The following is a 15734-nucleotide window of genomic DNA, read 5'->3' as shown; positions in this document are numbered from 1 at the left end:
AAGGGGGGGGGGGGGTCTGGTCCAAGCAGGGCATCCCTCAGATCACGATCCACTCAATAGTTCTGTAACACTCCACTCGTTCCAATAAGCCTAGAGTTCGAAAAAAAAAATATTTTATTCTAAGGCATTGACATACATGAGTTATGATCTACAGATATTTCAAAATGATTTTTACTAGTTAGAATAGTCGTTAATAAGCTGCGAACATGCGTGTCGGTCACGAACCGTAAAATTTTTAGGAACATGCATTCAGTTCAGATTGCCCTAGGAAGTGGACTGTATGCACTATACCATTAACCATGAACTTCCTACTCAGTTAAGTTGAAATTAGATTAACCGATAAGAGTGAAAATTTATTTCGACCTTAGCATCGCCGTATTTCGCGATGTACCGAACATTGTCCGATTTTAGAATTTAAGGTTAGGATCGAGTTCGGAATAATTTTGGTTTCAAAATCATTCCTAACTAAAATATTTTCTACTGTAATTATATCTGTTTTAACCCATAACTGGCAAGCCAAAGATATTCCAAGATTCACCACAAGAATGTGACAAGTGTCACTTTAACTCACCACAAATCATTATTAAATTAATTAAAGAGTAGAATTTAGTGGATTGATCTCCCATTCACCCCCCTTGGCCGAAATAAACAAGAGAGAAGAGAGAGAGTATTAGTCTTCATCTTCTTCCTTGAAGCTCAAGAATCCATAGCCAAATTCTCTTCACAAGTTCTTCAATACTCGGTAAAACTTTAATTTTATTCGGTTAAAGGCTTTATTTTCATCCCTAGATCCTAATTCTAGGTAGAAATCTCTTAAATATGTTGTTATGGTGTTGAATTTTCCTAGGGTTTCTAGGTGAACATTTGGGGAAAATAATTCAAGAACGTTTCTAAAGAGATATAAATCGCTTTTGAGGTAAGGGATTCCTTAAGTCGGATAAGGTTACTTGAAATTAAATAATTGATAGCTGAAATTAGGAATTCTATGTTGAAATTTAATTGTGTGCATGTTAGTAGGAAATATAAACATATATGCTATGTGAAGATCATATTTTGTAAACAAGTACATATAATCGTGATATGAGTATACCGGGTATAATATACATATATATATATATATATATATATATATATATATAGTGATGCCGTGTGTGTGTGTTGTGTGTACTGCATATATGTTAAATATATATCTAGCATGAATATACATATATAGTATGTGTGTGATTGTGCATAGATATAAACATATGTATGATTTATATATCATATATAGTACATGTACCGTATGTATATATGTATAAGTAATATGAGAGGTTATATGTTATATATACATATGTATATGTTGTATGTCATGAACATGTGAAATGTGACATTGACAAGGTTATGATAGTTATACTTAATCACCTCGGTGAATGGTAATTAGTATACTATCAAAGTGTTTGAAAAGGAAAAGGAAACTTTTGGACTTGGTAAAGGAGGTGGATTGATTTCAAGTATGAGACTTGAATATGAAGTATATCCAAAATGTCTTTTTGTTCAAGAAAAGAAAGAATGTTTTGAAAACCTTAATTTCTAAGTAAGTTGAGGAGGACCTTCGGATGGTTGTTATGTTGTATGATCATTCATACTGTGGGCGAAGTCTATTCGCCGAGTACTATATAACTCGTTAGGATGACATATTCCTGCGAGGGTGTGCACACTTATAGTTACTCTATGAAGTTCGGGTAGGTGTCGTTTTTATGGACCTAGTAGGGCCAGCTAGGAATCATTCTAACGAACCTTACGTCCAGGGGATCAGTATTAGACCGGGGGATGACCATTGAACCCGAGTTCGATGATCCAAGTGGTCAGAGAGGGAGTTAAGCAGAATACTCCAAAGGCCTCACGCTTTCGAAGAAGAAACTAAGTGGACTTTTGATATGAGAATGTGCTTTCTACAAAGAAACTAAGTGGACTTTTGATATGAGAATGTAGTTACTCTGTAGCTACGATGAAAGGAGATGTGATGAAAGTTTAAGCACCAAGGGAAGTTGGTGAGCCCTCGTTGAGGCGAAAGTTAGTGGAAAGTTCCTTGTGAGGAAAATTTCAAATAATCTGATTGAAATCAAAATGTAAAATCCATGATTTTTCACTATTTGTTGATTTGCTTGATAATTGTTATAACTTTCAAAGATGGAGGCAGGATAGTCTAGTAAGACATGCCTTGCCTAAACCGAATGAAAATGAGAGAAATCTCTATGTTGGGAAGAGTCCCAAATTCTTGCACACCGTGAAAGGTGAAGTAAAATCCAACCTTAGTTGATTAATGATATATTAAGAAATGGACCTCTTTGGTAAGTAAACACTTATCAAGAGACCTCGTTGAAGAGAAAGGAAGATTCATACTGTTGTAGTGTTGTTAAAGGCATGTTTGCCAATTGGGCAAGTCTCTGTTCATAACTTGTTGCAGGTAGAGTCTCAGCCTATGAGCTAAGTATTAAAGTATTCAAATATCTATTTTCCAAAACCTTTATTTAGTTTTGGGTGACCTATGAATCTCCTTACTTAGCCGTCGTGCTAACTACACTTCATTGTGTTTCATAACAGATGCCATCTAGTGTAGGCTCGTGTAGCCCAGCGAACCCCCAGGATTCACCGGAGTACACATGCCCAGGGATGGGCTACGAGGTGTATATACCGTGGATGATAGGTGCCGACCCTTACGCACCTGGCTATGCTCCTATGGCTCCAGATAGCTCACCTGCAGTAGATAGTTTTTCCATTTCCGATGGTCCTTATGTCCAAGCCAATTTTGGTTTTTACCCCATAGAAAGCTTGGAGGGAAGTAATCCTCTAGAGTTTGTTGTTCATTACCCTCACCCTTGTGACTCGAGTCCTCCAGAATTTTGGGATGAATAGTCTATGATGAACATCACATCTCGCTTCCTAGACCATATCACTTGGTTTGAAGGGGAGTGGCATCTAGTGTGGGGAATGGTTACGGGCCCGGTATACCAACAGATCGAGTAGGTGGTATACCTCGAAAAAACCTTTGGGAACTTTATCTTTTGTGTAAATATTTTTTTGTAACCTTAGCGGTTTATGAGCTGGGTTAGTAGGATTGTGATCAATCCGAACTGGTCTTTTGGCCCACCGGGCACATCCTTGTATATATAGGTAGATATGTATATGACTGGTTAGCTAAGCCCTTTTTAGCTCAAATATATATATATATATATATATATGACTATGTTGGGTGATAGTTGTTGTGAAGCGTTTCTATTTAGCCTGTGCACTTAGAGTGGAGTTTGTCAAAGATGTGATAGAATTCACTCTAGTTGTGGCGGTAACTACTCCGGCTGTACGGCAAGCCGAGTCGGGGTGTTACAAGTTCAGTGGTAAGTCTTCCTCTCCTGGTTGGTGTGCTTGGGTTCGAGTCTTAGTGGCAGCATGGTTGGGTATTCTCTAGTACTTATTTACTATCCCCCTATTATATATTTATTTATTATTTGAGCCGTCATTCCTTGGGCCGGTACCTTTGGGCTTTGTATATATTCTGCTGGGCATCACGCCCCAATCAATAATATTTCTATTTCATGTTTCGCTCTATATTATTATATACGGTTTATGGTGGACCCGGTCCCGATAAAACCATCATTGGCGCCGTCTGTGGGGAACGCTGCTAAAGGTACACGTTCCTAGTCTCTATCAGTACTTGTACAAACCCAAGTACGCCGAAATGGCCGAGTCGAAAAACATTAATTTGCAACATGGGGTTAATGGGGAAACGTGAGACGCAGCTAGGCAAGCTCCGCCTTCCTTTAGAGGCGGAGATACTCCCGTCAGAATGGCAAGAGCCGGAAGAGGAACCGAAAGGGCCTACTCTACCCCGCAGGAGGTTGACGTTGCCCCCCGTACACTGTGAGGTGCTAACACCGTGAACGGGCCTCCGAGGCAGATCCCTGTGGCCCTACGCCCTGGTAACCTTGAAGGTGGGCTTAGCTCACCTCAGGATGAGCGTAACGCGAGGAGAAGCCTGCGGGCCTCCCTCGACCATGAATCTGAGTAGGGAAACGAGGTTCCCAAGAAGGTCCCCCAACCCGCCGAGGAGTCAGAAGGAGAAAGCATGTATCATACCCCGTTGGCGAAAGGGGCTCGTAGGGGGTTCGCGGGCTCCTCCCAGAAGAAAATGGGCCCCGAGGGTTGGGCGAAAAAGGTAGATGCCAAGATCGCTAAATTACTCCATTGGAAAGAACATGGTGACCTCCCAGAGGTACCCGATATCACGGTGACCCCTTCGTTCACCCAGAAGATAATGAGGAAGCCCCTCCCACCTAACTTCAAGCTCCCGAGTGTCAAGCGTTTTGACGGTTTGGAAGACCCTCAGGAACACATCATGGCTTATCAAGCCACCATGACACTAGTAAGATCCTCCGAAGCAACGATGTGCAAGGCCTTTTTCTGCATCCTAGCGGGGCGAGCTCAACAGTGGTTCACCAATCTGAATGGTAACTCTATTGATTCTTTTCACGACCGGTGGTGGAATTAATTACCCATTTCATTAGAAGAAAGAAGGGTCAAAAACACTTTACGCATCTCACTACTGTGAAGCAAGGGGCAGAAGAATCTCTGACAGAATTCCTGGTCCATTGGCGGAAGGAGGAGGCAGACGTGGAAAACCTAGACGATAAATCTGCCATTGTGATGTTTATAGACGCCCTAAAGGCGGGAGAACTCTTTAAGAGTTTGAGGCGTAAGACCCCGTGTACATATGTCGACCTCATGGCAAAGGTCGATAGATACGCAGAAGCTGAGGAAGCAAACCGACTCAAAGGGGGCAGGGAGGAAAACCTCGCGAATAAACCCCAGGGGGAGGAACCCGTCAATAAGAAAGGGACAGTAGAAAAGAATCCATTGAATAAAGGGAAAGGTGTGTCTAGCAGCAGCCCATAGAACCCAGTAGGAGTCCAAAGGGTGCCACCCTCGTGGGCCCCTCGTCTTCCCGCGAAAACCCCCTCTGCGGCACCTCTCACTAGTACTGTCAAAGCGGGCCAGCCCGCCCCACCGCGGGCCTATCTCCTGGCGAGCTTTTACGGGCCGGCCCGTTAGGCCCGCGGGCTAGGATTCATGCAACCCTAGCTCGCCCCGTGCGGGTTGGCGGGCCTCGCGGGCTGGCCCGCGAGCTTTTTACTTTTTTATTATTATTTTACTTTCATGTTAAATTAAGTAACATACTAACATATCTAATAAATAAATAAATAAATAAATAAATATATATATATATATATATATATATATATATAAACAGTACGTAACACACAGTACTAATTCAAATAGGATTTGGATTTGAATTAGTACTGTGTGTTACTGTATATATATATATATATATATATATATATATATATATATATATATATGTATGTATGTATGTATATTTATATATTTATTTATTTTTTAATTAATTTGTGCTTGACCCGTGGGTCGGCCCGCGCAGGCGCGGGCCGATCGCCGTTAGGCCCGCATTTTCGCGGGCCTAAGTTTTCTTGACCCTAACCCGCCCCGCTGCGGGGCGGGCTTCGGCCCATTTTGACAGTACTACCTCTCACCCCCCCCCCCCCTTAGGGCTTTGCTTAACGAGATACTAACATACGCTGAAGAGTGCCAACTAGTGAAACCTACCGAGCAAGGTTACGTAGCAGTCCCCGACCAGGGAAAATATTGTCGCTATCATCGCCGATATGGGCATAGCACAGATGAATGTCAAGCTTGGATAAAGGAGATAGAAGCCCTCGTTCAATCGGGTCAGCTAGGAAACTACATTGATTGGAATAGGATGAACCACGGGAACATGTGGAGGAAGGGGCCGGTTGGGCGCCCTCGTTGCCCTACTCCGTCTGAAGATGAACCTGCCAAGGAGTCCACAGATATGGGCAAGTGCTCAGTTATAAATGTGATTTTCGGGGGATGGTCTCCCGTGGGAGCCGAAGAAGAATATGTAGGGTCGGTGGAGGAATCTCATGTTCTTAGGAAGCAAAGATAAGAAAGTATTACCTTCTCGGAAGGCGACCTCCCAGGTAAGGGAATCTCGTCCCGCGAGGCTTTGTTCATCTCGATGGGAATAAACAGAACCGAGGTGAGACGGGTCTTAGTGTACACAGGAGTAGTGTAAACGTGATGTATTACGATGTCTTTATGAAGCTAGGGTTAGCCCCGGATCAGCTCCGACCGGTCAAAACTCCACTAGAGCCGTCTAAACGGGCTTAGCCTGCCGGGCTAGGCGGGGCGGGCTTGTATTTTAGGAGCCCGTTTTAGGGCGGGCTAGGCGGGCTTAAAAAAATATTATGATTATTTTTAGTTTTAATTGAGTTAGGATTAGTTTTAGTTATAAAGTGCGCAGAAACAACCCTAGGGCCCAGCCGCTTCTCCAATCCCATTCGGCACATTCAGAATTTCGGATTTCTCGAATTGTCGCATCTCTCTCTGTCGCGACTCGCGATCGCAAGTTCGCAACCACCTCCGTCCGACGTTCAGCAATAACATTCAACACTCAACAGGTAATTTATCTTATCTTTTTCTGTATATATAATTATATATTATATTTATAAATTTATTACAGTGTGTTTAATGTTTATATATTAAACATTACGTATTTACGGATTATATACATTACAGTGTGTTAGTGTGTAGAAACTAGAAAACTAATTTATTATATATATTGATTTTTAGATTTACAGTATTAGTTACATTACGGATTATATATACGTTACAGTGTGTTTAGTTTTAATGTTTATTTATATATATTACATTATGACATTGTGTTTAATGTTTATACATTACTAATTTATTATATATATTATGAATGTAACATTTACAGTGTGTTTATATATTACAGTATATTTGACTATACATTATGTTTATATATTGTGATTATTAGATTATATAGTATGTTTGACAGTGTGTTAAAAAAAGCGGGGCCCTGCGGGCCTTAGGGGGGCGGGGCGGGCTGCCCCTATTTAGGCCCGTTTTTAGGCAGGCTTTTTAGCCCGCCCCGCCACAAAGGCGGGCTTCGGCGGGGCGGGGCTCGCCAGCCCGCATTGACAGCTCTAAACTCCACTCGCTGGGTTTACGGGGATACTATTGAGACCGAGGGATCCATACGGTTGCCTGTGGAGTTAGGAGTCCCCCCAAACATACAGGAAGCCGAGATGGACTTCGTCGTTGTTCGAATCACGTACGCCCATAATATCATCTTGGGAAGACCAGGACTACGGATGTAAATGGAATCATATCAATGAAACACATGTGCCTAAAATTTCACACTGCCAATGGGATTGGAGTGGTGCGAGGGACCAACAGACGGCTCATGAATGTTACCAAAGAGCTTGCCAAAGAATAGGGGAAGAATAACTACTGGTATGGGACAAATAAGGAACGACCTAAAACCATACGAACTTGGCATAAGGGTTGGATAAGCTTGGAGGAAGTGAAAAAAGGCGTTGCAAGAATAAACCTTCGAGATCGACTAGGTTCGCGAGAATAAGCCTTCGAGGTATTTATATACAACTTGTATATATGTTCTCTTTATTTTCTTCAATGAAAGCTCGTACATGCTTTCACAACTATAGATTTCTTACTACTAACTTGGCATCAGGCCGAGACATCGGTTAAAAAGAAAAAGAAAAAGAAAAAGAAAAAAGACAAGTGTGTGAGGCTAGCATGGAGAAGCAAGCAGCCCTAAATCAATGGGATGGTATCCCTGAGAACTTGGCGAACACCCCACACTACGCATCTGGGCCTGCAAGGAAAGGTACGCTACCTAGCTTGCAAAAAAAAAAAAAAAAGGCCAACGACCTTAACATCTATCCCGCTTCTCAGCAGTCGACTTATCATCTATCCCGCTTCTACGCGGTCGAATTATCATCTATCCCGCTTCTCAGCGGTCAACTTATCATATATCCCGCTTCTCAGCGGTCAACTTATCATATATCCCGCTTCTAAGCGGTTGACTTATCATCTATCCCGCTTCTCAGTGGTCGACTTATTATCTATCCCGCTTCTCAGCGGTCGACTTATCACTTATCCCGCTTCTAAGCGGTCGAATTATCATCTATCCCGCTTCTCAGCGGTTGACTTATCATCTATCCCGCTCCTCAATGGACGCCATGACTAATGAAATCCACGTGGAGCCTATGAGGTCGAATGGGCATACTTCTAGTGTTAGTGGAACACCTAGCACCCAAGGGGTTAAAGGGGTCGTAGTCTACTAGCCTAACATCTTGTGGCGTAAGAGGAACATGCGATCATACCAAGAGGCTGACTTGAGGATGGTGGAATAGGAGAGCTTAACTAAGTGGGGAGGTTATTGAATTTGAGAAGGAGATACCTGATTGAAAGTTTAAGGAGGTTGGCAGGGCCTATGTCTTATACTTCTCATAGTCATTATCTAATAACTATAAGAAGTGGGGGACTTATGATGGGGTTATGGGATATAAGCCCAATTTTCTAGTTGGGGCCAAGCCCAAAGAAGTGATATGGAGTGAGTGGGGGGAATGACTTGACGGTTATGGAGTGGGGTAGGGGGAGTGACGTGACGGTTATAGAGTGGGGTAGGGGGAGTGACGTGACGGTTATAGAGTGGGGTAGGGGGAGTGACATGGAGTGAGTGGGGGAGTGACGTGACAGTTATAGAGGGGTAGGGGGAGTGACATGGAGTAAGTGGTAGGAGGATTGACATGGAGTGAGTGGGGGAAGTGACATGACGGTTATGGAGTGGGGTAGGGGGAGTGACATGGAGTAAGTGGTAGGAGGAGTGACATGGAGTGAGTGGGGGAAGTGACATGGCGGTTATAGAGTGGGGTAGGGGGAGTAACATGGAGTAAGTGGTAGGGGGATTGACATGGAGTGAATGGGGGAGTGGCGATTATGGAGTGGGGTAGGGGGAGTGACATGGAGTAAGTGGTAGGGAGAGTGACATGGAGTGGGGGGAATGACATGACGGTTATGTAGTGGGGTAGGGGGAGTGACATGGAGTAAGTGGTAAGGGGAGTGACATGGAGTGAGTGGGGTGAGTGACGTGGCGGTTATGGAGTGGGGTAGGGGGAGTGACATGGAGTAAGTGGTAAGGGGAGTGACATGGAGTGAGTGGGGGGAGTGACATGACGGTTATGGAGTGGGGTAGGGGGAGTGACATGGAGAAAGTGGGGGTGTTGGCCACCCGGAGGGGGCGCCGTGGGTGGCAATCGCTGCCTAGGGCCACGGTGCGGCGGTTGTGCCCCTCAGCGCACGACCAACGCACCTTGTCACGCTTGGTGGCGGTTGTCGTGCCGCTACCGAGCGCGAAAGCCGCGCCCATCGCGCACGGACGACTGCGTGGCGCCCGGGCAGGCTCTCGGGTGCGTAGCGGCGTGTCCTTCGTACCTTATTCTGCGGAGTTTGACCAAGAGCTTGGGCAGGTGGATGGTGGAAGGCTGTCGTAGGAAGACGTGGGATGCGTGTTTGGTGGAGAGGTGGCATCGTCTTGACCCCGTACACTTGGAGGGTGCTGGGGACTCCATCAACAATATAAGGGGGGGGGGGGTCTGGTCCAAGTAGGGCATCCCTCATATCATGATCGACTCAATTGTTCAGTGGTCAGGTCTGCCTCCATGGTTGCCTGGTTGGTGTGCTTGGGTTCGAGTCTTAGTGGCAGCATGAGTGGGTATTCTCTATTATTTATTTACTATCCCCCTATTATTTATTTATTTATTATTTGGGCTGCCATTTCTTGGGCCAGTACCTTTAGGCTTTGTACATATTCTGCTGGGCCTCACGCCCCAATCAATAATATTACCATTTCATGTTTCGTTATATATTATTATATCCGGTTTATGGTGGACCCGGTCCCGATAAAACCATCACGTTCAATGGCCAATTTGAACCTTATTCCTTAAAGATAAAATAGTAAACATGAAGAGTGTGCTTGGTTTAAACATGAGAGTCGAAATTGAAATGGGAGTCCAATATTTGGTAATTGGAATGAGTTTTGGTGAAAATAGTTTGCATGTTTGGTAATAAGTTGGAATTAGAATGATTACCAATATTGTTATTTGGTTATATATGACTCTATAATTGGATTAAAGGTTTTAAAAATACAAAAATAAAATAATTAAGGCAGTTATTGATCATAATATAATGAGATTCAAAGCACCAATATTGTATATGAACAAAAAAATCAAATCAAAAATAAAAAATCACTAATCCTATTGATAGGTAATATGACCTCGTCGTATTTGTCTTGCGCTTGGGAGTCGTATGCAGGGTCCTCACCGTCACTTTCCGCTCTGAAGTAGTAGGAGTCGTGTGAGTCCTGTGGTTTCCCGACCATGATTGTAGTCGGGAGGGATGTTATTGTTTATTCAATGAGCATAAATTTCACTTACTAGATTATTTCCGACCAGAGTTGATCGGTAAAACCATTCCTAGAATGAAGAACCCATAGTGATTGTCCATTAATAATCCGAATAAGCACGAACCAAGCACATAGTGTTGTCATATCACATGCGCATGACTCGTCAGCTTTAGTAAGGCATGTGGAGGGAACAGAACTACCACTCAACCACCCAGTGCACCCTCAACACATAACGAACATGCCTAGGACCTGAATTATGTCTCCCTACCATCTCTATATAAGTCGCATTAAATAAATGTCTTAGGAGTGGATTTTGGGTAAAACCATTAAGTAACTAGACCGGAGGGGATTTTAGGTAACGAATTTTTTAATTATTCATTCTTATTTCTTGTGCTTAACCTTATTAACGCAATAAACCCTAAATCTATATCTATATTCCCATTATAAGTTTTAAACTTTAAAATAAAATGAAACACAACATTAAATTACAATAAGTTGTGTGTTTCCCTTTCACCGGCCATTGGAGTTATAGTGGTGAACAGAAGCAGTGCGTGACTTTCAAAATCCAACACTACTGGGCATTGTACGTACTTACAGCTAGAAGTATGGCATCAATTCTGATCTGTGGCTAATAATATGCCCAACAACGTTTAATTTATTTTATTGCCACAGATTCCAAAAAACACATTAATTAATTGATTAATAATGGCAACAATAACGACAAGGATTTGAAAAAGAATTCTCAACCACCATTAACGTTATCGCAAATTGCTGATTATCTACTATTCTGCCTTTCTTTTTCTTTACTGATCAACATTGTCAACACTGTTCTTGACACCTTTTTTTTTTTTGGTGACGAATTAAATGAAATTTGCTTTAAGATTTTATGCACTGAATATACTTCATTATTATGTAATAACGTAATTAACAAATTATACTAGAAGTGCTCGACAAATTATTGTGTGGACCATAACAAAAAGTACATTTTAATATACTAAAAGTACATTATTCGTGTATTGAATGTACATTATACAAAATAATGTATTTTCAGTACTCAAATAATGTATTTTTTTAAATACAATATACATTTTTAATATATTAAAAATATATTATTTGTATACTAAATATACATATTAATAGTATGGCTCACACAGCCATGTGTATCATGATCCAAATAATAATAATTGGAAATGCTCTATGCAATGAATCCAAGAAAATGTTAATAAGAATAAAATTATTGAAAAAATTATGGGGTCATTTAGTAACTTTGAAAAATGGAGGATTTTCCAAAAAAATGAAGAATTGGAGAAGTGGAAGAATGAAAAATGGAAAACTTGTTTACTAAAACCAATTCTCTAAAATAATTTTCTATCTCCATTCTTCCATTTCTATGCAATTTTGGAGAGAACAAAAACTGAGTTCTCCATTCTTCCAAATGGAAAATGCACGAAACCTGCTGGGAGTAGCCTTCTTCTTCAGCGAATTCCTTTTGTCTTTTGTCTTCCGCACAACTAATTCCTTTTTCTTTTTCTCTTGTTCACAGCTAACCTCCTACCATTATTATTATTGTTGTTGTTGTTGTTGTTGTTATTATAATTCCTTTTTCTTTTTCTCTTGTTCACAGCTAACCTCCTACCATTATTGTTACGTTGTTGTTGTTGTTGTTATCATCTTTGTTGTATAAATATACAAATGTTATATGGGATGATTGTATTTAATGAAGTTTTTTGTATTTTGTTTTGTAATCAAACTATGTACTAAAACTAAAGAAATGGAGAAATTGGAGAAATGAAAAAGGAAAATTAGAAAACTGGAGAAATAGAAAACTTGAGGGATGAAGAAGGAAAAATGAAAAACTGGAGAAATGAAAAATTGGAAATGAAAAAATAGAAAAATGAAGTAAATGAACCCTATCAATCCTTCTAAAACTTTTTTTTTTTTACTCTCATTGTTAGTCCCATGCATGTGGGCTTATGCAGTTATGTCTGTACTAAAAAGATTTTTGAGTGGAGAATCCAGGTTGGCCTAATCTGTTTCAAATAATTATGTGTATCCACAACCCATGAATTTCATCCAAACATAATTACATTTTTTTTTAAAAATCTCAAAAGCTGTCAAATTACTTCCTCTCTTTTTTCCAACTTTAAGGTAGCTTTATTAGCAAATGTTTAAATTTAAGACCTCTAATTAAATTGGAAGAAATAATTTTTATCTCACCTACATAGACCACGTCACATAAGTCCGCACAGACTTAGCTCAATAATTCAGTAGATAATATTTAGGAGAAGAGACAAGGCTCAAAACTCAGTAGCTGAAATTTGTCACAGGACGTACTTAAAATTATTCCCTATTTATTTATTTTCATTAAAACGTAGGAGGGGTCACCAGAAAATGAGAATTGAAAAGTAAAGCTCAGTCCAAAAGACAACAGAATTCCGTGAAACAGGCATGCAATTATTTATAATAACTTGCTGGAGGCGCGCATGAACATCATATTTGTTGCACATGGAAATATGGAATTCACAATTTAATGTTTCTTATTTTTATGGATAGCTAGAATGCAAAGCACAAAATTTCTCGTCTTTAAATCACATGCATATAATAATTCAGTAAAATTTTCACAATGCAATTGTTGGGACTCATACTACTCCAAAATCAATTGATCTACTTATGAGAGCAAAGAAATATACTTACTATCAGCTAAGATATCTCAACCTTTAAAATAATATCATTTCATCCACCTCTACTAGGAAATCTTGTGGACTAGCTACTAGTTAGAACATTGGAGGTTTTTTTAGAGTTTTTGTAAATGTGATTAGAAAAGAGAAAATGGGAAGGGAGGAAAAGGAAATAAAGCAAATTTGATTTTTAAAAAATGAAAAAGAAAAAAATTAATGTCAGACGCGTCTAATGCGCCCAGCGGGCGCGACAAGTGACTGTCACGCGATCTTGCAACGGTTGGACTTTAGATTCCATGCGTTCCATTACTGTTCGAATAATAACCCTTTCTTGTAGATGAACTCAATCATTCTCTCTCTTGCTTTCTCTTTCATCCATATATGCTTGCACTGTTCTAAAAACCTTGAAATATCCACGGCTAAGGATGCTCTTAGAGATGTAGATTAGAGGTTATATAACTTTTAACATTTTTTTAAATGGTTTTGTTGGTATCTAAGTTTGTCTCCACCCTCCGGGAGGGGGGCAAAATGATGTGGTTTGTCTTGTGAAAAATTATTATTATTATTTGCTTACATATCTTGCAAGCTTTCATTTCTTAAAAATTTGTAAAGTACAAAAAAGGCTACCAATCGGCATCTTTTTGTATTTTTTTTAATATTTTGTTTTGATTAGTTTTATTTGTAATTACTTTTTAGATAATAATAATAATAATAATAATAAAAAGGGAGCCGCATTTTAAAAAATAAAAATATTTTTTTTGTTACTCCCGTTAAATGATTTTAATTTTAAAAAAATAATTTTATGTATTTTTTAATTTTATTTTTGTTATTTTAATATTTGAATGTTATTTAATTGTTAATTTGCATAGGTAACTTGAAATGTAAGCTGCTATATTGAAAATTACCAAATTCTTTTTGTGAATAATCGATTATTGGGATCAAATGCACAAAAATGATAAGTTGATGTACTTAATCACAACTTTTTAAAATTCAAATGCTAATTACCTTTTCGTATGAAATTTAACAGCCTATCTAACTCTTTTTCTTTGAGATTTTTTAAATAATTATTACAAAATTTAAATTCAATTTTATTTTAAAAAGAATCACACTTTTTATTTGAAGTATAAGTGGTTGGCATTATTCTTAAGAGTTAAGATGTATGATGTATCCTCATCCCAAACATTAATTAGAGTATTCAAAATTCCACGCTATATGGATATGAAAGAAACAGTCCATCCACCCCTATTAATGCAAAAGTCTCTCACCCTACATACCCTCTCTATATCCATATTCAAATGTGAAAATTTCCTACTACTTTATGAGCCTTGCACCTTTCAATTCAAACTAGCTTGTCAAAAATAGACAAGAGATGTCACTTTATCATCATAAATCAACAAAAATAACTATTTCTTAATTTTACCATTGATTCAACTTCTTAACAAACTAATGTTTTGTGGTGTTGAATTCTCACTTAATTCATCTTTCCATAAATTTGTAATTTAATTAATAACAAAAACTCAATTCAATAGAAGAGTCAAGACAAGATAGTAGTTTACTTGTCTTAATAAAAGTAGGTATATGTACACAGAAAGTAGGCGTAATATACAGGCTTGCAGGATAGTAAATTAAAGCAAGCTGAACAGAAAGGGGAACAAACAAGTTCAATCTAACATTTGGTTTGTCTAAATTTTTAAGTAATTTTTTAAAATTGCAATATACCATTACCACATGCAAATAATAAAGGAAAATAAAGGACAAAATTAATTGAATTTTTTTTCACACATTTTCGTTGCCTAGAAAAAAAAAAGAATTTGGTCATTTTTCCACTTTCCCCAAGGAATCACATTCTAATTGACCAATTTTTCCACTTTTCCCAGAGAATCATATTTTTAATTGACCAATTTCACTGCCAGTAATAATTTATCCAGGTTTTAAATTGCTAGAAAAGTTCAAACTTTTCACGCTACGAAATGACCTCTCCAGATTTTTCAATTTTACAGAATTATACCCTGGACCCTATGAACCCGCCCCTAAACTTATGCAGAGGTAAATCAAGTCAATATAGCTCTAAATCCCAACACCGAGTGCATAAAGTACCCAAACTAAATTTAAACTGCACATTGTCGCTAAAAGTAAGTCTTAAATGGAGTCTCTTATCCACTAAACCAACACTCTGGGTACAAAACCTCTTATTTCACATGTCTCAATACAAGAAAGTACCTTTCAAAAAAAAAATACAAGAAAGTAGGTAAATTTACAGAGAGAGTAGGCATGACATACTGACATGGGGAAGTATAGTGAATTAAAGCAAGGTGATGAACAGAAAGGGGAACAAACAACTCCAACATAGATACTCTCACTAAATAAATGTTAATAAACAGGCATCCTTAGCTTGGACAATAGTATGTTTAATGCTTTTACCCTTTCCTTTCTTACAAAATTTTTTAGCATAACATAACCACTGGCTCTTAGGTTTCTAGCTTTTTTTATTTTTTTTTTTAATACTACTAACTCTATTACAATGCAATATCTGTTCATAACTATTTTCTCAACCTATTGAACCTCCCGTATAAAGGGAAGGGTTTGATGCCACTGGACCACAAGGTCCTTGGCCACTGCCCTTACGATTCTAGAAAACCAACAAAATCCTCTCTATTATTCTCACCCACTGCCCTCCCACCTCTCTGCATTAT

At 39.3% G+C, this 15734-nt stretch overlaps 1 protein-coding gene across 1 annotated transcript; it reads left to right on the top strand.

Annotated features, from left to right (window-relative positions):
- Nucleotides 1-4165: 4165 nt before the first annotated feature.
- LOC115999502 lies at nucleotides 4166-6016 on the top strand. Its single transcript, XM_031239350.1, has 3 exons — nucleotides 4166-4484; nucleotides 4592-4906; nucleotides 5634-6016. The coding sequence occupies exons 1-3, from the start codon at nucleotides 4166-4168 to the stop codon at nucleotides 6014-6016; spliced, it is 1017 nt and encodes a 338-aa protein (XP_031095210.1).
- Nucleotides 6017-15734: the final 9718 nt, after the last annotated feature.

The sequence above is a fragment of the Ipomoea triloba genome, chromosome 12, assembly GCF_003576645.1.
Source record: "Ipomoea triloba cultivar NCNSP0323 chromosome 12, ASM357664v1".
NCBI lineage: Eukaryota > Viridiplantae > Streptophyta > Magnoliopsida > Solanales > Convolvulaceae > Ipomoea > Ipomoea triloba.
The sequence above is the reverse complement of the archived record's forward strand: the minus strand, read 5'-3'. Positions and strand labels throughout refer to the sequence as shown.